Source organism: Mirounga leonina, unplaced genomic scaffold, assembly GCF_011800145.1.
Source record: "Mirounga leonina isolate KUSES-001 unplaced genomic scaffold, KU_Mleo_1.0 Mir_92, whole genome shotgun sequence".
NCBI lineage: Eukaryota > Metazoa > Chordata > Mammalia > Carnivora > Phocidae > Mirounga > Mirounga leonina.
The window spans coordinates 1867041-1891370 of record NW_023270852.1 but is presented as its reverse complement, the minus strand read 5'-3'; the positions used below and the strand labels follow the sequence as shown (position 1 = coordinate 1891370).

At 40.1% G+C, this 24330-nt stretch overlaps 1 protein-coding gene across 3 annotated transcripts in view; it reads right to left on the bottom strand.

The window, feature by feature from the left end:
* The window catches only part of SOX6 (SRY-box transcription factor 6), a 602615-nt gene that overhangs the window by 31421 nt on the left and 546864 nt on the right, over window positions 1-24330 (bottom strand). For all 3 annotated transcript variants that reach the window (XM_034995170.1, XM_034995171.1, XM_034995169.1), the window contains one exon: window positions 14818-14926. In XM_034995170.1, the coding sequence (XP_034851061.1) occupies window positions 14818-14926 (109 nt within the window). The remainder of the gene's footprint in view (window positions 1-14817; window positions 14927-24330) is intronic.

The window sequence follows — 24330 nt, the reverse complement described above, 5'->3', positions numbered from 1 at the left end:
AAGTGAACTTACTTTCATTATAAGAAGGCTGCTTGGAATTCAAATTTTATTTCTTCTTACAAACACAGAACAAAATAAAACATAAAACAATTGGACTATCCTAGTGGTTTACTTGGCAGGAAAATACATTCCATGGCTGAGCGAGAGTCTTAATCATTAGAGAAGTGATGCGTTCATCTTTTGAGAAGGGATGCCAGGGGTGAAGACTGTGGTCTGCTCTCTATGTCTTTTATACAAGTTTAGCTAGATAGGTTAGCAAAGAATTACCTTCTTTAATCCCACTAAAAACAAATACCTTACTTCAACTATTGAACTTTATAGCAAGAAATTCACTGAATAACCGAGATAGATAGATAGATAGATAGATAGATAGATAGATAGATAGATAGATAGATATTGTATATAAAGAAAAACTTCCATTGAGTATTTTGGAAACAGACATTTCACTAGACCAGGATGGAGGTCAGTTTCCAGGACAGGCATACAATGTGTGCTAAGTAATTTTACATACAATAATATTTACAAAGTGCTTTCAGTAAATACGTTACCTGAATCCTCTTTACAATTCTTTGAAATCAGTAAGGGGGTAGATATATTTGCCCCACTTTATAGAGGAGAAAACCAAGGCTCAGAGAGGTTGCGTTAGCTTCCTCTGGAATAACCAGATGCCGGTATGCTGCTCATAAGGGGCAGAGCCAGATCTAGAACTTCTGACTTGCAGTGTAGTTCATTTCCCCTACACCAAAGCTACCCCAGTCACTATTCTGTGATCTGAAATAACTGAATTTTAAAGCCCACCATTCCTGGGCTGGAACATTACTCTCCCCCCTGTAAGGATGCCATTTCTCTGCCACAGCTAAGCACATTAGAGGAGCCCATTACCAGTTATGAAGTTTATGCCACTGTCTAAATGGTTTCTGATAGACTGCCTCACCATAGATGCAAGAGCATGCAAAGAAAGCATGAAGGACTGAAATTATAGCAGGAATTAAAACGATGCTAAATTAATGCATTCCTGAGTTGCAGGATTATGAGCAAGTGTTATCGTGGGTAAGGCTTCTATTTTTTTCCTATTGGAAACTCCATTCTCTTTAAAAGATCAACAAGAAGAACCAAAAGGGAATTCCCTAAGGTCAGCTCTGAGGAAACATAAACCTCTAATTCAATAACTCTGCTACTGCTCTGAAAAAAGGCTTTATTATTGCAACATCCATATGGAGCCAATTGGACATTAATGACTAATCAATCCCTCCCCTTTCTATTCTACTTAAAGTGTCACAAACCATGTTTAGATTAGCCCATTTCCTGCTTAGGATTGCTCAAGATGTCTTTTGTTCTTTCAGGACCAGCCTGATGGAGGCAGCTTAAACAAACACACGACCAGAGTGGCGCAGGAGTTATAAAGTGCCATATGTGAATGAACAAAGGGGCTATACTAAAGCCTTTTGTGGTATTTGTTAATGTTTTTCATCTGAGCTTAAAAAGGCTTAATGACTTTGTGGTGAGCTGATGCATGTGGCTCGTGGCTTCGCAAAATGAAGGAAATTCTAACCAGTGATATACCAGGTCTGTAGTTTCAAGAGTCTCTTGCTTTCAGTTTTGGTGCCCATGTTTACTTTTTTTTTTTTTTTTTAATTCTCAAGTTACATTTGCTTTACACACATAGCTAAACAGAGACCTTATCTTGTTTCAACTATAGGATCCAAGGGCAACTGGGATAACTTCTGTGATTCTTTATTTTAATGACCTGAAAGTACAGAGAACATCAAATATTCTACTTATTATCTATTTGCTATTTGTATGCATAGGAGAAAAGCTTACAAGCTGTTGAGCCCAGAAAAAGACATCATTTAAGTTTGAACCAGAGACCACTGTGGATGCAGTAAGACAATAATAGTTTCTGGCTTCCTAAGTTTTCAGGAGAACCAGGCTTGGACTCAAGTAGATTCCCTTGGAGAATACAGAGGCCAGTAAAAAGCTGGGAGGCTAAATTAATTCATGTTGCTCAGCAGCTTCTGGCTTCATCCAACTCAGTACACTACCATAGATTCTACATGAAATTAAGGAGCACAAACCAAGGTGAAGCAAATCTCAGAATTAGTTAACAAAGATACTACTAAACCCATCCTCTTGTTTCCATCCTTGTCACTCATCGATTGCCTTGGCCCACTGGACTATTATAAATACTAGCCATCTAACTGATATGCCTCCTTCCAGCTTTGTGTCCCCAGTCCCCACTTAATACCTTTCCTAATTTCATCCAGAGTGATCCATCACAAATGCAATCCTGACCAGACTACTCCTATATTTAAAAGTTGTCCATGGTTCCCTAATGCCCCAAAGATGAAGTCCTTAGTAAGGCTCTTCATGACCTGGTCCTCTACCTATGTCTCTAGTTCCACCTCTGCCTTCTCTACTTCAAAGCGTTTTACTTTCTAATACCGAACTACTTCTAGTTCTCCAGACAGCACGTTGTTTCATACTAAGAATTCAGGCTTTCCCTTTTCTTAGGATTTCCTGTCCACCTTGAGATCAATTATTCTTTGACTCATGTCAGGGCTGGTTTTCTCCATGCAGTCTTGCCTGGTCTGTCAGTTTGGGTTAAGTCTGGCAGGCTCCTATGGCCTCCTGTGCATCCCTTTATATTAACATTTATCATATTTTATCCAAATTACTAGTTGTATGTGCTCGCTTTCTTCCCGAGACTGTGCAACCCAAAACGGTAAGGGATGACTGTGTCTTATTCATAACTGCTTCCCCAAGGTATTCTACACAAGTGGGCATAGGTAAGTACTCAGAGGTAGAGAGCAGTGGACATCTTCAATGGTGAAAATTCTAGAGTGAGACTCAGATATCTACATGTTGCTTTAGAACCTGGGAATTTCTGAAATTAGATTTTGAATAAATCCCATTTTATTATATCCTATTAAATACCTTGCCTTACTTGAGCGCCCTGTAAAATAATAAGGCTTTGATGGGAAAATATACCCATCGGTGTTTGGGACTCAGAGATCTTTGGTTCTAATCTGACTTCTTTTATTGACTTGCCACACCACACAATTCTGAAATCCCAGCTTCCCCACTTCCTGGGAAATCTTGAAAGGATGGTAGGGCAAGTCTGAGCTTTTTGGAAATATTAAATCTGGAAGCTGTTCTAGCGTTGTAGGGTGTGTAAATATATACAACTAGACCATGTATTCAAACAGGTGTACGATGGAGCTTCCTTAGATAGCACAGTCATTATGAAATAGATAAAACATGCTAATAGAATAAGAGAATGTTAACATGAGAGGGATATTAAAGATCATCGAATTCACATTCCTTATGCAACATGAGGAAACTGAGGTTTAAAGAGGTGAAACTGACCAAGCCTCACAGTTAGTAAGTGGCAAAATCACAAGGAACTCGGATGTAACTATCCCCTAAGTTTCACATTTGTCATCAGAATTAATTTCTAAAATGGTCAGTTGAATTGTTTCAATCGCATCTGGACTTAGCTTTTAAAACTCAATAAAACTCATTTAATTGGTTTCTCTTCTCCATTTGTTTCAGGGAATTTGCCTTTTATTAGAATGAGAGATGCAGATCATGGGTGCAGTAGAAACTAAATGTTTTTATTAGGTTATGGTATGAAAATAATATGAGAAGGATTTTGGGCAATCAACTCATTTCCAAGATCCAACAAAACATCTTCACCCCAAGAATCTGGTGAAAGTATTTCAAAGGTACCTAATATTTGTACAGTTTGAAAGATTAAAAAAAAAACTTTCAGAAGTGTCTATTTCTCATTTTTCCCTGCTTTTTAATGAAAACCAACAGGAAAAAGCTACTCCAACAAATGCAAGCAACTCAATCAGCTCATCTTGGAGAAAAATGGGAGTCAGTGCGGCTCAGATGCTATGTCATTAAATCCGGGTTTTAACTGTATATTTGACCTTTCCTAACTTGGGAAAATTATTTCCCTTCTCTAAATGGTAATCTCATCTCCTGACAAAAGAGAGCTAATCATCTCTGCTTGGCAGGATCCTTGTGAAGATTAAATAGGAATGTAAATTTCTTAGCTCATCCACTAGAACCCAGGAACCACTCACTAAGCAGTAGTTGCTGTTAGAAACAGTAGTAGTAGTACCAGCAAGACAAGTAGTAGAAGGTCTATTCCAGTACCTAGGACATAGAAGGTGCTTCGCTTATGACTATTCCATTTCCAGTCTTGCCCCATACCTGGTGATGTTTCCTGTACCGCACAGGCCTGTTCCTCAGAGTAGTTATAAAATGAACCCACAAGTTAGCTGGAGAGTGCAATTTACTACTTCATGGAGCTTCTTTTCTGCCCCCAAGCTAAAAATATTCGAAAGAGTCTCTATGATAAAGAGCTAAAATGTATCAAATATGCACAGGACCCAACCTCAAAAGACCATTTCATATCCCCCAGTTCCCACATGTGGAAACTGTAACCAGACGATGCTGCTCAGTCCTGGCCAGAAAAAAAGGGAAGGGATCATTATCTTGTGAATTTATGGATCAGCTTTTCATAAAAGACTCATTTGGAATAACAAAGGATTAGGATTATTGACTTATGAGGCTGTAATAAATGGAGGGCAAGGTAGTTTCAGGGACAGCTGACAGTTGTTTTTCTTTCTTTCTTTCTTTCTTTCTTTCTTTCTTTCTTTCTTTCTTTCTTTTTCTTTCTCTTTCTTTCTTTCTTTCTTTTTTTCTTTCTTTCTTTCCTTCCTTCCTTCCTTCCTTCCTTCCTTCCTTCCTTCCTTCCTTCCTTCCTTCCTTCCTTCCTTCTTTCTTTCTTTCTTTCTTTCTTTCTTTCTTTCTTTCTTTCTTTCTTTCTTTCTCTCTCTCTCTCTTTCTTTCTTTTTATTATGATATGTTAGTCACCATACAGTACATCATTAGTTTTCGATGTAGTGTTCCATGATTCATTGTTTGCATATAATACCCAGTGCTCCATGCACTAACAGTTCTGTAAGTCTGCAACATGGACTGACCATTCCCCCTTTCTGTTTTGTCCTCATGTGGGACTAGCCTTCCGAGTGAAAAGTGAGCTTATATTGAAGCAGCATGAAGTGATTTCTCTGCCATGAAAGTATACATAAACCAGTAAGCTGCAATTTGTATTTTTAGTGTAAATTTAAAATGGTTGAATATATTGCTTATGAAATTCTCTCAGGGCTGAGACTTGGGATATTAAGTTTTAGTTCAGAGTTACTTTTTACAGCCTCCTCCTAAATGTAACAGTCTACAGTATAATGCAAATGCCGATGGATTCTTACACACTCGCTTCCCTCTGGTACCAAGACCTAATATGGGGCATCATATTAGGGCTAAGTATTCACTGAACAAAAACAATTGAAAAAGACCACTTGCCACTAATGAGAGGCAAAAGTACAAGACAGATCTGTAAGACGTCCATCAGTCACCTCGGACAAAGTGAAATCACACTTAAATGGACAATATAGCCAGGAAGAAAAGAAGTATTTTTAATATGACTTGGATGAAAACCCTCCTAACTCCTACTCAGTTCTCTGATGAGGTTATAAGAAAGGACACCCATTGAATGGCCCCTCTGAAAGGCTATTAAACAGAACAGAGGAATAAAGAGACTAACAGATCTCCCAGACTAAACTAACTACTGTTTTTCCATTATTTTTAACCTCTATAATCTAAGTCAATCTTGAACAATTAAAAGTTAATGCCTATTTATTTGGTGGCAAAGTCCAAACTCTTGAGCCTGGCATTCAAGGCCATCCACAATATGGAACCTGGATATTTCTATAACATGTTCAATTCCACAAATAGTTACTAGGTACAAATATATGTGAGAAGGGGGGGAAATTGGAGGGGGAGACGAACCATGAGAGACGATGGACTCTGAAAAACAAACTGAGGGTTCTAGAGGGGAGGGGGGTGGGAGGATGGGTTAGCCTGGTGATGGGTATTAAAGAGGGCACATTCTGCATGGAGCACTGGGTGTTATATGCAAACAATGAATCATAGAACACTACATCAAAAACTAATGATGTAATGTATGGTGATTAACATAACATAATAATAAAATAATATATATATAACGGGGCTTTTACTGGGCTTGGTGGGGAACACAAGGGTCAGAAAGGTGATTGTTCCAGGAGGGAAGAATCCTTATAAATGTCTGTGTGCTTTACCATTCCTGCATCTGCTTGGATTATTCCCTAAACTAAAAGTTCTTCCCCTTCTCTCTGCTCATCCAAACCTAAGCTTATCTCCAGCTATATTTCTATCAGGTCTGCCAGTCATTGCTATCCAAAAGCACTGTCACTTCCTCTTATAAACAGCACTTTTTTTCTGATTCTCTAATGACGGACCTGCACACGTAACCCTTTAAGTTGCTTTGCTTTCAATGTGTTGCTATTATAATCCCAACCACATTACTAGCTCTTGGAGAATATAGTGCAGTCCATCTTTAAAAAAATCCTTCCCGCCATTCCCATATGTGCTGTGCACATAAGAGATAATCAGTACATTGTAACATGAACATGGGAGTAAAACTGAAGATTGGGGGCCCCTGAAGTACAGACAGATCCTGACTGGAAAGGTTTGGATATCGGCACCAGCAATTCAGTCTACGGAGAACCACCACTATAGAGTATGAAATGGCCTGTAGTGGGCACAAGCAAATGGTCACAGGCAAGCAGAGTAAAATGAGACCACAAATATAAAAGGAGACAGGCAAAAATATAAACATGTTAGTGAAAAAAAAGATAAGAAGTTGGTAACAAAAAATGAGAAAGAGCTAGATGGTTATCAACTTTTTGAAATAAGTTAGAAGGACAGTTATCAGAACTTGAAAACGAGGAAAGGACCAATTAGGGGGGAAAAAAAAAAGGTTGGTCTCAAATCCAATCCTGACCTTAAGCAGAAAGAATTTAAAAAGCAGGGCGCCTGGGTGGCTCAGTTGGTTAAGCGACTGCCTTCAGCTCAGGTCATGATCCTGGAGTCCCTGGATCGAGTCCCGCATCGGGCTCCCTGCTCGGCAGGGAGCCTGCTTCTCCCTCTGACCCTCCCCCCTCTCATGTGCTCTCTCTCTCATTCTCTCTGTCTCAAATAAATAAATAAAATCTTTAAAAAAAAATAAAAAATAAAAAATAAAAAGCACTCTAAATTGGCCTGATGCTCTTTAAATCCCACCAGCCTAAGGTTGGGTTGAATTCACTGGCCTGCAGACAGCAAGTCAAATGGCTCTTGCTACCAAGAGAGGATATAACCAGACGGGGTCCATACCCCAAGAGCTACATAGTCGGCCTGAACATGGCAGATAGAGCTCTATCAGCCAGGCTTTACTCTGATGTGTTGGAATATGTGAAGCAGACCTACGTTGTACCGAGCAAGCACAGACTGATTTTGTAGTCCCACTGGAACCATATGTGGGCTGCTCTTATCTCAGATCTAATTTTCATGGTAGATGTTGTTAATCTTTTGTGGCCCAGTTTCTCAGACAAGTTGGGGAAGTACTTCTGTGCTTCTGTGTAATTCAGTAATAGGATAGAGAAGCATTTTTTCCTTCGGGTAGATGATATTCAGTCAGAAAAGTAGATAGAGGGGTGTGTGTGTGGGGGGGTGGTTATATGCATTGTCATTGACACTTCTTTAGAGAAGAAGCCAGCCCAATGAGAAACCAGCTCTTGGCCAGGGCTAGGTTCCTCAGTAAAGGGAGGCTAGCTCTTCAGGCTTTCTAGCTTAAGCAACTCTGAGAAGCAGGTTGAGCTCCCTTTATGAAGTATTAGGGGATGGAGTTATATAAGAATCTTGACATTTCACTCTCTTGCCCCATCAGGACTATCCATCACTTGGAGAGTTCAATGGAAATTGTTTTCCACCAACATTAAAAGTTATTTGGGAGCTTTTAAGACACAGCAAATATATTTCTTTAAGAGAAGTTTATTTGCTTGTTTAAGAGAGCGGCACTTTATATATAGTGCTGATATAAACTGGTGCACAGGATCCTCTAAAACTGTTTATATCCACAGTAAAATACATTTTTGTGATACTCATACAACAGAGTTAGTCCGGAGCCAAGGGCTTTGTGAACTCGGCTTATCTCCCAGCCTGTGGCTGTTACTCAGTCCTCCCCAGGTCTTGGGCCTCACTGCTTACTAATCCTGGCTTCGGACCCCAGCCTGCTGGTTCCATAGAAACTGCTTTGCCGATTCATTCCTCTAAGATTCCTGGAAACACTGTTTTAGGCAGGCATGGCAAGTCAGCCCCATAAGCCCACGGCACAGCTCTGGTTAGTGCTCTCTTCTGATTTACCTCAGCCTTTTCTTTTAATATGTACAATTTCCCATCTTTTATGCCTGACATATACTCTAGTACTTGGATTCCTTCTTGGGCAAAGACATCTCATTATAGAGATAGTATATTTCTATAATAATTCCATTTCTTTAAAAGATGATGTGGTCCTTAATTGATACTTGTTACATTCTAGTTGACTTAAAGGTGAATGATTTCAATTATATGGCAGTATAATAAGACAGTTAAAAAACTGTCAACTAGAAATCACCTGGACCAACTTCTTCAGCTACAGACGAGAAAATTCAGGAAAGAAAGTGACCCACCAAGGGTGGCGCAACTAGAATTTAAATCCCCTAGTCCTTGAGCAAATACCTGAAGGGGTTTCATGTGGAGAAATATAAGTTTTATTTTTTTATTTTTTGGAACCCAGAAGTCAGACTAGACCCAGTGAGCAGAAGTTACAAGGAAGCAGAGACAAATTCTGGCTACCAATAACAAAGAATTAATAATTAGAATCAGAATGAGCTTCTCAAGAAGTAGTCAGTTTTCTGTTAAGAGACTACGAGATGCATTTGAACAGAAGTGAGGTGACCACTTGTCAGGGATATAAGAACGGATTTCTAGTAAATTTGATGATGTCTCTCCATTATTCCAATTCTGAGAATCTACGCGTTGCAGTGTGAAGCACTGTATCCCGTGGGCTTGGACTAATAATGACTTTCACATTCCAAAGTGTAAGCCGTTGTACCCTTAAACTCTGCACCGGATGACACTATAGCTTTCCCCCTGCTACCTTGAGTGAGCCCTGTATCTTCAAGTCGATCCTCCCTTCCGACGAGCAATAAGGATCTGGGGAGGGGAAAGGGAAGGAAAGAAGCTTCACAGATTTCTCAGAGTGTGAATCCAAGGGTACACAGAATTTTTAAGAGAAAATAATATTAATGTTACTAATAATATTAATATTAAGTGGTACATTTTTTAAGGAGGAAAAAGGAAGAGTTGCAGTCTCTCTTATTTGTCTACAGCCAGAGAGCTTAAATTGACAATAGTAGAGCCAACTTGAGGTATAAAATGTAGAAGCAATCAGAAGCGCACCAAAAAATAAAGCTTTCAGGAGGATGAAGACCATGTTGGCTGGGACCCAATTCACAATTCAGTACAAGTCTATAAAACTCTTCTAAGCAAATCTGGGGATCTGAGAGCAATAGTTCGAAAAGGGACTGTTCTTGGTGCATGTATCCATTTCCACTCAAATCAATGCAAGTTTTTAATACATGGAGGACAGACGGCACATCACCACGGTTTCAGCCCAGGGTCCAGAAGTCTGGCCAATGATAATTACCTTCAGAGCTCATCCCTTTCAGAGCTCATATCCCACTATTCCCCACATCAGAATGAGACGCAGACTCCCTCTGAGGCTGGGACACAATAATTGAATTTGGGAATTAGAAGTGGTATTAGAAAAATGGTTTCTTACCCCAGATATTCTGCAAAATGGAAAAAAAAAAAAAAAAGAAAATATCTCTTTAGAGATGCCAGGTGTGAAAGAGAGAAGACACAGGATAGAAAGAATATGAAAAAGAAGGCAAGCCACAACTGTTATTGCTGGGAGAAGAGAAGGAGAGGACAGAGAGAAGAGGGGCCCATCCGCGAAAGGCAACTGGGAATTACTACCAGAGAGAGCTTCTCATTAATAAAAAGAAAAGTTCAGGGGACCTGAAAACTGGATGCAACAAGTGGCACAAATATCCTCTCAGATCTATTGGTCTCCTCCTTCATTTTTCTGAGAAAAAAATAAGTGGAAACTATTGTGCCCAGATCACCTTTCCTATAAAAAGGACAGGCGGTGTCCAATCTTAGATTTGGAAGGGGCCTTGGAGATAATGGAATCCAGGACCTCTCTTTTGAAAGATAAGGGGGCCTTAGTCACTCGTTTGCCATCCTCTAGTAAAAGAGCCTTAATCCAAACCTCCCAATAACTGGGGGAGCGCCCTTTCCACTCTAGTTTGCGACGTTGAAATCAGGAGAGTTGGGGGAAGCATCGCACTATTGCTGGAGAACGAGGAGAGGGGAAATGCCATGTGAAGAGTCCATCAAAAGTTAAACAGCTGTTCATCATTCTTAATACATGATGACAGACTCCACTAATGAAGTCCTCTCTTCCTTCCATGTCCCACATAGGAGCTAACACGTTTTGGGTGCTCAGTGCACAGTAAGGCTTCAACTGCTTCAAAGCATAACAAGACCTTACACATGTTTCCTAGGCCCCCAGCACCAATGAATTTGTAGTTTTATAAATATCATGGTGAACAAGAAATGCTGTCTTGTCATATTCAAGCCAAATAACAGCTGGACTTTAAAAATAAAATTTTGAAGGCATTTGCCTTTTATATTTTTAATTTCTGTTTTCCTGGCTTATGGTTTTGTCATTTGATTTTGATGAGTGTTTAATACACATGCACAGCTGCCTCTTTGGGTGACCTTTCCCTTGCTGCCTCCATGCTCAGAGCTATGAAGCAGGTCCACAAGTTGCTTACTAAGTGATATTGGCATTTTCACGACTGGCAGATATTTTCCTGGGAAGCCCAGCTGGAACAGGCCCTCATCTCCTAAGCTGACGTACTTTGGTCTCTTCAGAAGCCTCACAGGAGGACGGGGTGCAAGTGGGAGAAAAGCATAGCCCTTTAAGATGCCCGTTCGGCATTATTCACAATAACCAAGACATGGAAACAACCTAAGTGTACGTTGATGGATGGATATATATATCACATTTTCTTCATCTCTCTCTCTATATCTACATACACACACACACACACACACACACACCTCTTGAAGGAGATTTTGTGGATGAATATCATTCATCCACAAACAAGAAGACAATCCTGCCATTCACAACAACATGGGTGGACCCTGAAGACACTATACAAAGTGAAATAAGTCAGACCGAGAAAGACAAATAATACTGTATTGTCTCACTTATATGAGGAATCTAAAAAGGGAAAACTCAGAAACAGAGTAGAATGGTGGTTTCCAGGGATCAGGGGGAAGGGAAAAGGGAGAGACGTTGGTCAAAGAGTATAAATGTCCAGTTTTAAGATGGATAAGCTCTGGGGAGCTAACATACAGCATGGTGACCATAATTAACAATACTGTGTTATATACTTGCAAGTTGCTAAGAAGGCAGATCTTAAATTTTCTCATTAAAAAAGAGGTGATTATATAAGGTGACAGATGTGTTAACTAACTTTATTGTGGTAATCATCTTCTAACATACAGGTGTACCAAACCATCACATAGTACATAGTACGAAATTTACAGAGTTATATATCGATTCTATCTCAGTAAAGCTGAGGAAAACATTTTAATTGCTGTGCCAAGCCAGAGGAAACATGGAGATGATCACGTGTGGACTGAGGAGAGGTGACGTGCTGGGCGAGGGCTGCGGCACCCACCTGCCAACTGAGCTGACCTAAGTAGCTTTCACTCTGAATCTCTATGCGGCATAACGAAGTCTTGATCTTTTTAGCACTTTTCTCAGTGATAATTATGCCTGTCTGTCTGTAGATAGTCCCCTTTTAATCTTCTGTCCTCCTTCACTAGACTTTAAACTCCAAGAGGTCAGGAACACATCGTTTTTCTTCCCTGGGTTTATCTAGTGTCTAGTTCTGGCACACGGTAGACACTTAAGCAATGTTTTGTTTTGTTTCGTTTCGTTTAGACCATAAACTGACTGAAGGAGTTTGTAAGTTGTAGTTATTCTTTCATTGCAGTCCCTTCCTACTCTTCCTGTTCAGGGAAATGTGAAGGAGCAAGGAGAGAAAATATCACGTGTACCTGCTATCTGCTCAGACTTTAATAGGAACCGTAACCCCAGCAGGCTTTGCAATCATCTCTTACTTGAACCGACGCCAGGAAATATCCCGAAGTCAGCAGAAGGTTGCTGCCCATCCCAGCAGCCCTCACAAAGGCAGTGCGCTTCTGTCCATCTGAGAGCTGGTAACTTGACTCCATTCATGAACTCACAGTGCCCCAAAGCACAGGAGGTCTCAATGGCAACTCTGGGCAAGCTTCTGAAGGGAGGTTTTCACACGCTCCTTAAGCTCCTGGGCCACTACAGCCCTTCTACTGTTACGCTCATCAGGCATTGCTGCTCTGTGTGACAGAGTAACACGAGAGCTGGGGTACGGCATGACTCGCTATATTTAGGGGAGAGGAAATGGGCCATTCTGAGGAAGGTCACAAGGACTTTGTTCAGAGAAGTGAAGGCACCACAGATTTATCTGTGTATACGGGGCGTGCAGTACAGCAGCGTGGGTTCTGGAGCTGGGCTGCCTGGGATCGACTCTCAGCTCTACCCTGACTCTCTGTGTGACCTGTAGCAAGTTACTTGATTCCTCTTACCTTTAATATTCTCATCTCTAAAGTGGAAAAGAAATAATAACACCTTCTTTACAGAGTTGTATAAGGTTTATGTGGGAAAATATGTGTAAAAAGCAGGTAAGTGCTTCAGAAATGTTTGCTAACGAACAAACAACGAGAACAAAAACCAAAGTAGCCAGGAAATTGGTCTGAATCCAGATGATCTGGGTATTGAATGGAATTTCCAAAAATATTTCCATACAATATGTTTCCCTGCAGTTAAGGTTTTCATTTTCTCTTTTCACAATGGTTAGTAACTCCGATCATGCTTTTTGATTTACCAAGCCCATAATATCATTAACTAAATCGTTAGCATTATTGAGAGGTAACTGACCATGTGTATATCCATTATACAGTTAAGAAGCCAAATGAAGAAGGAAGAATGACAAATTAAGAGAACTGCTGGAACAAGGGTAAGGTGATGGAACTCTGTACCTCCTAGTCTCTGGAAAAATGAACAGACTGAATACTCCAAAGTGACGAAAAATATTATTTCACTGTGTACAGTCAAAGACTTAGGTACTCTGTGGTACGACCTTGCAACAAAATTGAGATGGGCCAGACCTGAATAACTGGTCCCCTAGACCAAGGAACCTCAATCCTCATGAGGAAAACCCTATACTTCTAAGTGCCTATAAAATATCAATGTCACTGTGCTCTTGGTACACGCTCTTCATGAAAGACAGCGAGTGTATATCTGGTTTTGAGTCCTCTTTATCCCTCCCTTCCTCCTTCTTCTCTTTTTCTCTTCCTCTTCCCTGTCCTTCCCCCCCCCCCCCCCCCCCCCCCCCCCCCACACATACCAATCAGAATTTAATACCTTGTCCCCAAGACTATCATCACACATCAGTCTCTCCTACCGGTATTAAAAAAAAAATCTGCCTTCTGGAAACTCTCTAAAGTGCTTCCTAATGTCTGATACTGTCCATTTTTTAGCGCTCATGCCAGGGATTTCTGAACTGCCAGGCTGGTCCCAAGCTCTCACCAGAAGCCAGGCCCAGTTCAGATGTGGCTATGAAATGTCTTCGTGCATTTTCAGGGGATTAGGGTCCTGGAAGAAATTCTGCCAGGAAAGGGGATAATAGTAAGATTCGGCTCCTCAAACTAAAGAACTTCAGCTGGGACCCAAGTTGGGTGAAGTATTGTGTTACTCTGAAGAGAACAAATTAATCTTCCCTGACTGGTGGGAGAGATTCTGCCAAAGGAACAGCTAACGGGAAAACCAGTCCCTACTCTGTGATGACACAGTAAATAACCAGGCAACATTACTCCTGAAGTGCTGACCTAACTCATAAATTGTACCCAGCCTCTGGGGAGCAATTTCTGCTGATTTGCTGCTTGTGCGTTTAAAACAAACAAACAAAAAGGGAAGAGGAGTGGACAGGCATTGACAGTGCTGTGGGTAAACCCACTGAGAGCCAAGCTGGTCTTTCCATCCAGACTTTCAAAAGATTTTGGTAATGCTTGGTGCTCAGGCACAGGCAGGGCCTTGCCTGAGCAATTACCAATTTTATGTAAGATCTGCCGTAAACCATCACTGAGTTCCCAAAGTGGTTTGACTGTACCTGGGCCTCGCTTGATTTAGGGTTAAAAACAATCCTCCTTTGTATGCTAGTCTTTTTTTTTTTTTTAAGATTTTATTTATTTGACAGAGCACAAGCAGAGGGAGAGAGAAGGAGAAGCAGGCTCCCTGCTGAGCAAGGAGCCCGATGTGGGACCCGATCTCAGGACCCTGGCATCATGACCTGGGCCGAAGGCAGCCGCTTAACCAACTGAGCCACCCAGGAGTCCCTGTTAGTCCTTTTTAAACAACAATTCAGTGACATGGATGACACATAGGGTTCTGTTACTCACTGGAATGCAGAGGGCCTTTTTATTTGAAAACTGGAAAGTGGCACCTTGAAGTCCTTGAATGGCTATGTGTTCAGTAATATAGGATCTAGCTACCTCTCAACGTCCTCAGCTATAATATATAATGGAGGCTAACATTTCTTCTGCTTTGCCAAAAAAATCCAGCCAGTACTCCCAGGAAAGCCCATAGAAGGTCCTAGAGCTAACTCAGTTGCACCGTCACAACCGCCCAGAGCAGCAGAAAAGAGCTACGGAAAAGCCACTCACCCTCTGCATCTTCTGGCCGCGTAAGATCGATGACACCTGGGCCCAGCTTTCCATCTTCACTTGACTTTCCTGTTAACTGGGGCCCCAAATTCTCAAAGCGTGTTCTTTCCTAGAGGAAAGAATAATCAGAGGCTTATTCTAGCTTCCAAAGCAGCCACTTTTTCCTTCCAGTTCCTATCTTGCTTTGTGGGCAAAACTTGGATTTACAAACATCGTTTCTGATCAACTAGGGGCTCAGAAAAGCTTTCAGGAAGGTTCCGCTAAAGCCTGACAGTGGAACCCACAGTGCTGACCGCGTCTAAAGCAGAGTACCTGCAAGGGAAGGAAACCGGCGCCAGGAAGCCCACCTGGCGGCACTGAGCATCTTCTCTCACTGGGATTTGCTCCAGTAGTCTAAAAGGAATGCAAGTGAAAGGTTTGAGCCTGCAGTGCAAAACTTGAAAGAGCAATCCCCATTAAAATCTACTGCTAGTTAACAGGAGAGGAATTTTCTCAATTAGAGATCACAGTTCATATTGGTATTCCTGGGAAAGTACAAATCAGAATTTTAGGCAAGAGGACTTCCAAAACAAACGTTTCCAAGCAGGCAGACGAGATGATGGCGTTGATGCTCTTATTTTGCTTAGGAGTTTCCACCGTTAACTTCCCCAGGAAGTAAAAAGGAGATTACTCCTAGCCCAGCCATTGAGTGAGGAAAGTGAAAATCTCCTGCCACTATAGGAGGGAAACTCAAAGATGTTATACTTGTTAACCGGCTCTTCCAGGAGAAGGAGCCTGAAATATCACATTGAACTCTCCCTCTGCCGCTCTCTGGATCAGTAGCCGAGGGCTCACTGACCGTCACTAAGATGGTGTTCTTGTCTGCAAAAACACAGCGCGTGTCCCCTTCTCGCCTCCTCGCTACTCTCCAGACTCAAACTTGGCTTTGTGTGGTGCTTATGAATGAATGAGACCTTGTTGTTCATTACTATGAAACAATATTAAATGTCATGTCAGCTTGAATTTACAGACATGAAATAGCAGCTTCCAGCTCTGGGAATGGTTTCTGCATGTTATACTTAATGCATTATGCAGCAGTAGAGTGCTGATTGCTGTTCAGTCTATTGTTCAATGACCTAGTTCTGTACTGAGCATGTTCGGCATTAGACGGAAACACTCTGTGAGTGTTCTCTTCTGTAAGATGTTTAGAAACTTGGAAATATTCTTAAAGAGCAAACATACAATTACTTGATAGAGGCTGAGTCTCATTTGTACAGTCTCCCTACATTTGTGCTTTCTAATATGATTATTTTTGAATATCATTATATTTCTATAATTAATTCCCATCAGTCAAATTGTGCAGGAAGTCTTCCAGTTCCCCTTCATCATGGAATATGTTGAAATCTGTGTTGGAAGAAAACACTGCATAAACCTTGCTTTAATCTAGTACCACGTCTATGAAAGATCTGCAGCAAAATCATAATCATGAATTTCCCCAACTGGGTAATACTAACTGGTTACAATGGTGAGCTATGGGCAAACCTCTGAAATACGACCCTTATAAAAAACAGAGTGAAAATAAAAAGCAAATTAGGCATGGTTCCCCAATATCTTCTTATGTGAAAACACCGCTGCACAAGAACAAATTAACCCAGATGCAGGCCACGACAGAAAGCAACCACAAGCCATGTGGGAGTTTCACACATTGCCAGGGGCGGGGGTGGGGGGAGGGAAGGACAGCTGCTTTTAATCAGCCAATTTCTATTTTGGAGTAGCACTTTTGGTTGTCACGATGTAAAGAAGAAGAATTAAAGTGAAGATGAGTAGCACCAGGGAAAGCAAAATATTCAACCTTTGTTTTACCACATTGTTTCGCATTTCAAATATTTGCATGTGAATGCTTTCCCTATGTTAAATGCAAAAGGAGTTTTGATGTGACACCTGCAGTCTTCTTGGAAGAACAACCTTTAGCTGTATTTTCATGGGGGGAAAAACAACTTTCTCTGAAAATCAACAGACCGTGCTACCTATCAATATGCATATTTCAAGTATCTTTCTAGTCATTCATTCTCTTTGATTTTACCGGAAAATATTCTCAGTAAAAAAAAAATAAAGTTCCTGAAAGAATATCAATATTTTGACAAGGAAGGAGAAGAGGGAAAATTACATGCCATGGTTTGTAAAATCCTAAGACAACAAAGCTTACATGATGATAATATCTTTTCTTTTATAAAAAATGAAGTGCACTCACAATTCAGTATTATCAGCTTGTTTTTAATCATAACAAAAAACATTCAGAACATTCAACAACACATTCACAGTGTCTTTGAAGTCATACATTTTTCTGACTTCATTGAAAAAAACATTCTTCTGCAGAGATACTTTCCTTATAAAATATCAATATTTTGACAGAGTAGAAGTCAAGGAAGAATATCCCATGAAACACTTGTTAAACAGGCAGAAAATAAATCAATGATAAAAATTGTTTTGGGCAGTGGGCTGCATTTTATATTTGGTAATATTAAGCACTTGTGTTTGAGATTAAAGAAGGACCCTGCAAAGCCATGCCCTTTCATATAAATTTCTACCTAGTCTCCCAGAAGATTTCCTTCTTCAAAGAATAGCTCAGAATATTTATTTGCCAGCCACATAACCATAAGATAAGAAGAGGGCCTGATGTCTACAAGTTAGCTCCAGGCAGCTGGGCTAAGCAAAGATTTTACCAGTGAGGTGGAACATGAGCCTGGTAAATACAGGATTGTGGACATGGGCACAGAGATTTGTTCAAAGATACTTTAGTTCCAAGAGGCTTCAACTTCTGGCCATTAAGTGCTAATGGGTATGCCCCTATATCAACCACATATAGACAGCGGGAGGCAAGTTCTTCGCTCCAGATTTTTCCACGCACTTGAACTAGCTCTCACAATGTACATCTCCCGAGTAAGATATTTTGGAGATGTAAGCAAAATAGCTCAATGTTAATTGAATCTCAACCCCCCCAGGAAAATTCCCCAATCTTCATGTTGACGGCGCAATGTGCATTTTACATGCAGCGATGTGATCAGACACTTACTTATGCATTGTCAGTCACAAAACATGCAGGCAACATAAAAGTTATTGAAAAAAATTAAAGTCTGAAAGTCAGCTCTGCTGTGTTGTAGGACTGTTGGCTCTCTTAAGTGCTTTGAAATTATGATGTATGAGATAGATGTTGCATATTAAGTAAAGATATTGAAATGATAAAGCCCCCTTTAGTGAGAGCTGATGAATGTTCAATGCCACAAGCCACAAGACGCTGACATCCATCATCTTCACATATTATCAGAGTCAATGATGGGGCAGCCTCACTGATGACAGATAGACTGCTGCATTATTATCCCTTATTTCCAGAGTCACTGAACAAACCATTCAACTCCTTGGGCATTATTTTTAACTTTGCATTAAATTAGCAACTTCTCCCTCCCTACCATGGCAAGATTGATCAATTTTGTTTTTGCATCGGTGGAGAAAGAGAATGGATTTGGGGTGACTAAAAGAACAGAGCCTTGCTTCCATCTAAGAAAAAGAAATCAACTTCCTCTTACTGGCAACAAATGTAAAATTGTGATATGGGGAAAGAACAGCAATGAAACAGTAAGCACATAATAATGGCTTTTCTTTGCACTTAGATAAAAGCTGAATTTTTGATGTGCACAGTATATTTTAATAAAATTTTATATACTATGTTTTATACACTTATTGGCTATTCCATAATAATGTGTGTGCTAACAGTAAAATTGCTCTTAAATTTATGTGTGTTATTTATACGTTCCCCCGTAACAATGCTTTTTGTTGTAAAAAATATTCTGTTTATTAATGTAACTTTACAACCACTGCATCCAAGATCCGTGGTAAATTAATGACATTTTTATTATTTTATAGTGTCATTAAATTTTTACTGATCACTCCATCAAACAGAGGCAGTAAAGGCCATAATGTAAACTGGGACACTTAGATCAGGCAGCAGGAAGACATTCCATATAGTCTGAAGAAAACTGCTAGCAATAAATGATATTTATACCATCTTTAAGCATGTTAGAATACTTGGATAAGTTTGGCAAAACTGTTTCAGTAGTAGCGTGGATTGTGTACTTAAATAACAGTTTGCTTGCCAGCAAGACAAGCCTTTTTCAAACCATCTGTGAGATGACTGATTGCAGCCATCTCCTGGAAAACACCACATGAACGGTCGGATGCGCTGAGCACCCTCCCCCCAGGATTACCAGCACTGACCAGCCTACACCAGACCTCGACTCACTTCAACAAGGTCCCCTTTTCTACAAACTCAAGTGGAGATCAGTAAATGCCCAGAGAAGCTTTTTGCTGGTTGCTTTACAAACAAATATATTTCATTTGACAACTAGACATGGCTGGACAATGATGTGATATATTTTATTCCAATGGTCTAGATGAGGGGTACTTTACCAACCTTTCTTCAAAGCTCATTTCTAAAGACTGTCTGAATGGGGGGTCGTTCATAGCAGCCACAGAATATGTACCGAAGGGGCCAATACCTACACTGCAGTTAAAATGGGCAAAAAATAATTCTCTCATGTTACTTTCACATATAAAATACCTTATATTAGTATACTCTATACTGATTCTCAATTAGTCAGCTTATAGAATATTTGTGTATATATATTTTCTAGAAATATTTTACAATATTTTATATAAATGTATACATATCATATATATACATAATAGTAATTAGATAAGAGTAATTAGAAAATTTTATGCGCACAACTTTAGATCACCTATCTCCTATGTGTGGATTTGGGCATGAGTCTTTTTTAAGTAAATAAGAATTTTGTTATTATATCCTAAAATATATATTTAAATATTGAAGACTTCTTTCAAATATGTAATAATAAGGAGTTTTGCAGGGAAAGTTAATAGGGCAGAGCCGCCAGTCACGTTCATGTGTATTCCTGAAGCAGAGTTTTCTGAGAGTAAGAACAAATACTTGCATTATGAATAAGAATTCTCTAAGGCCGGCACAGTGTCCTGAGATAGTATCCATCCTCAAAGTTTCCAGCTTTGTCTAAGTCGTTGACTACTCCCCAAGAAAGAAGTCTTATCACTTCATCCCAGCTCCCAGCCTTAGTTTCTCTCCAACCCAGGAAAACTTTCACCAACTGAAAGCGAAGACTCTCCTGCAAAATCAGCTTTCCCCTTACACAACCTCCCTTCTGCCCTCTCTACATCACTACTGTTTGCCTCCCTGCTTTCCTTGTCCTTCCATGCTCAGTCCCCCATCCAGCCTTGCTGGTTCTCCTTTCACAGAGCCCCTGGCACTGGTCCCCCCTCTCCCTCCCTCCCATCCCCTCATCACTAACTGCCTACGCACTTAGGCACGCCCTCCTACATCACCGTCACCACCTCCTTTCTGGGCTGCCTGCTCATGGCGCTGCCCTCCCAGTCCATCCATGCACACTCCTCACAGGGTCCCACTTTTGATTCCAAACCTTCCACGCCTTCCTGCTTTCTGTTGCATGCCATTCAAACTCCTCTACCTGGCTTTCAAGTCCTTCATACACTCCTCCCCACATGTCATTTTAAATTCCAGTTCCTACAACTCTCCCATCATACATCCTCCGCTCGGGGTGGACAGGATCCTACTCACCTTCCCATAACACCATGATCCCGCCTGCTTGTCTTCCTCGCCTCACTGCTGCTAGGATAACATTCCTACTCTCTCCTTCCTTGCCAAATTCTACTCATATTGAAAAACCCAAGATGTCTGTGAATTCTATCACCTCTCTGAGCTACCTGCTTTCTGATATACAAAGTTCTTAGTCTTCCCTATACAATTGGCCCCTAGTTATACACTATTTTAAAAAATCAAGCTTTGGTTCATCTGTACCTCCAAGTCTCCCCCTGAAACATCAGAAGATTTTTCAAGCCAGGGGTTTGTCTTATACCTTTTCTATATATCTTACACATCATTTAGTAGTAGTGTCCATAAATACTTGCAGGTTTTACAAGGCCATGTAATTGATTTACCTACATTAAAAACAAAACAAAAAAAACAAAACAAAAAAACAACCCTGTACAAGTGAGTGTCCCAAAGAAGCAAGAACTACCAATTTTCTAATATTTCAAGTTTGTGATAGAGATGTTTAGACTCAACACTCCCCTTGTGGTGATGTCTCTTTGGACAATATATATAATAATAATCAAAACAAGGAGATAAAAAAATCTTAAATATTTTATAAAAAATACAAATAAGCAATGTTAAAAGAACACAATAGAGGTTATAACTTATTATGGAAAAGAGGTTTTTCAGTCTGACTTAGCATTTCTGCAATTTAGCACTTGCATCTTTCAAAATAAAAAGGCTCTCTCTCTCTGTCTGTCTCACTCTCTCTCTTTTAAGCAGGACAATGCTAAGTATAATGTAGAGAGAGAGCAAGTCTGTATCTTATTCTGAAAGACTTGTTCTAATTCCTTGCTCTGGACATATCTTGCCATGATGTGATTCTCAAGAAATACTATTTAAGCACACATATGGTTTCCTTTTTATTGATTTGATAAGCTGTATCACTTTATTAGCCTTTATTTACTATCCTTTATAATACATTTAGTAATTTAGTGAAGGATCAAAAATGTAGGCTTTACATTAGAAAGTAACCACATGTACTTTTAAAAAGGCGATTCTTGTTTGGAAGGAGTTATTTTGGAGGCACTGGGATTTACTTTGATAGTGGTATTTTGTTGGTCGCAGAGTCAGTAATCATGGTAATAAAGACTCTGGCTGGGAGAAATGAGGGTTATTATTGAACCTCATTGTTAAATGACATTTTGTCAGCTAAAACTATTAATTTGTCTAGCTTCTAATACACCCTTAACACCAAAATTCTGCTAGGACTCATGAATTAGTTAAGGCCTAAGTTTTTCAACGATGTTTGCCCCCATAGCATAAATGCATGCGCTGAAGTGGAGGTAGGAAAGAGGGTCACTCACAATCATATACTATGTGCAAGGCTCTTTCCAATGAGTATTTTCTTTAACCCTTATGCCAATACTACAAAGAGACTATTACTATTACTATCAGTTTTACAAAAGAAAAAGGTGAGGCGTCAGAAAGATTTTTTTTTTTTTCAGAAAGATTTTTTTCTATTTTATTTAAGTCACTTAACCAAAATTTAGATCAGTATTTGTGCTGAGGTGAATTTAGGATCATAATTCTACAACTTAATTACCATGTGATTTCTCTGAGCCCGGTTCCTCATTTGTAAAATAAAATAGAAAATGCTCATGCTGCAGGGTTGTGATGATGAAATAAGAGATTATATGTGTGAGTGCTTAGCAAAAATAAAGCAACTCATAAAATATCCACTTACACTAAAGATATTATTTCGTGTTTGCTGAATGTTTCAAAGCTAAACACCAATGAAGATAGTGTCCTGATCTAAAGGCCAGCATCCATTCTCCTGTATCAACAAGGCAACTATATAAACAAAAACTGCTTTCCTTTTTGTCTTGGTTGCTAAGCATCACAGAACTAAATTTAAATCTCAACCTTAGTAACCATGTAGTACCTGGATGTTGTTATCTCTGTACTTATAAGCCTTCCCTACTCCCCATCCCCTGTGTAAGGAGAACCAAACTTCTCTGGAGAGCTCGTACAACCTTTTATGCTCTGGCTCCTGTTCTCCCCATCAGCTTTGTGTCCTATGCATTCCAGTTTATATTCTCTGTTCCAATAAGATGGACCTTCTTAGAGCTTCCCAAACAACAGAATTGTGATATTATATGGCCTTGTGTATCTGCCTATGCCATTCCTTCTTTCTGGAATGCCCTTTCTTTACTGATAACATCAGTTATCAGTCCTTTCTAGGCCTCATTAAAGCATTTCTCCTGGACACACTCCTTTGTTGACTGCCCTCCCCCAGCTCTGTGCACAAATTATCACTTTCCCTTTTGTTCCACCACCACATCATGTTTATAGAAAGGGTGCTACAAGAATTGCTTTATAGGTCTGTTCACATGTCTCCCCAGCTTACTCCTGAAGGTGCAGTGTCCATCTATTGTTACCTGTACATCATTAGTGCCTCTCACTATGTTGGCACATACTAGGCACTCTGGTGGCTAAATCCTGATACTCCTGCTAAAATCCCTTCATTCATTTTAATTTTACTTTTAAATAAAAGTAGAAACTTTTAGAAGTTTTTTTTTTTTTAATTTATTTGACAGAGAGAGAGAGACAGCCAGAGAGGGAACACAAGCAGGGGGAGTGGGAGAGGGAGAAGCAGGCTCCCCGTGGAGCAGGGAGCCCGATGCGGGGCTCGATCCCAGGACCCCGGGATCATGACCCGAGCCGAAGGCAGACGCTTAACGACTGAGCCACCCAGGCGCCCCTAGAAGGTCTTTTTTGAAAACAGTGAGATATAGGTGATTAAAAGCTGGATAAATACAAAGGAAGGTGGGCATGTCAGTTGAACAATAGAGTGACATCCTGATCAGGGTTGGCCTGGTACTGAGATACAGGAAGTCTGCCTAGTTATTTATTATTATTCGAAAGGGCTCTGTAAGAATCTTACCTAAAATCTCAACCACCACCACAACTTTTGAATATTCTTCTTTTACATTCTTACGTTACATGCCTTAGCAATCCATCATTAACCATTCATTCTTCGAATTAGTTAATAATGCCAATATTTTATGAAAGGACAATAGAATAAACTGTTAAACAAAATCATATTAATTTCAGTTTAATTCCCCTAGAGAAACAAGAACATCTCTAGAGAAAATAATCCAGGTGAAACCACATGAACAGAGAAATAAAGCATTTGGTCACGGGAATTCCTTAGGGACTGCAATCCCAAAGAAGATAGCTTCACAAGAGTTTGAGAAATCCCAAACTAAGCCAAGATAGCTGTTAGGGGCTGAACTGTGTCTTCTTAAAATTCACATATTGAAACCCAAACCGCACCTCGGAATGTGACTCTTTTTGGAGAGAGAGTCTGTAAGGAGGTGATTAAATTAAAATGAGGCCTTTAGGTTGGGCCTCAATCCAATCTGACTGGTGTCCCAAAGGGGAGGAGACATTTGAAACATGCAGAGAGAGACACATTAGAAACGTGTGCTCACAGAAGAAAGACCATGTGAGGACATAGTAAAAATGTAGCCATCTGCAAGCCAAGGAGAAAGGCCTCAGGAGAAATCGATCCTGCTGGCACCTTTTGCTCTTGAATATCCAGCCTCTAGGATTGTGAGAAAAAAACTTTTGTTGTTTAAGCCATCCGGTTGTGGCATTTTGTTATGGCAGCCCTAGCAAACGAATACAACGTCTCCTCTGCCTTTTCCATCATAAAAGGCTCTTGTCACTACTGTTCCAAAAAATAGCAAATAGTAAGGCTACAAATGTTTGTCTTACTTGCCTCAGAAACAATTATCTGGAAGCTTTTGCCATTAGGATCTAGCAGCAGTTGGCAACTCTATCTGCCTATCTATCTATCTATCTATCTATCTATCTATCTATCTATCTATCTA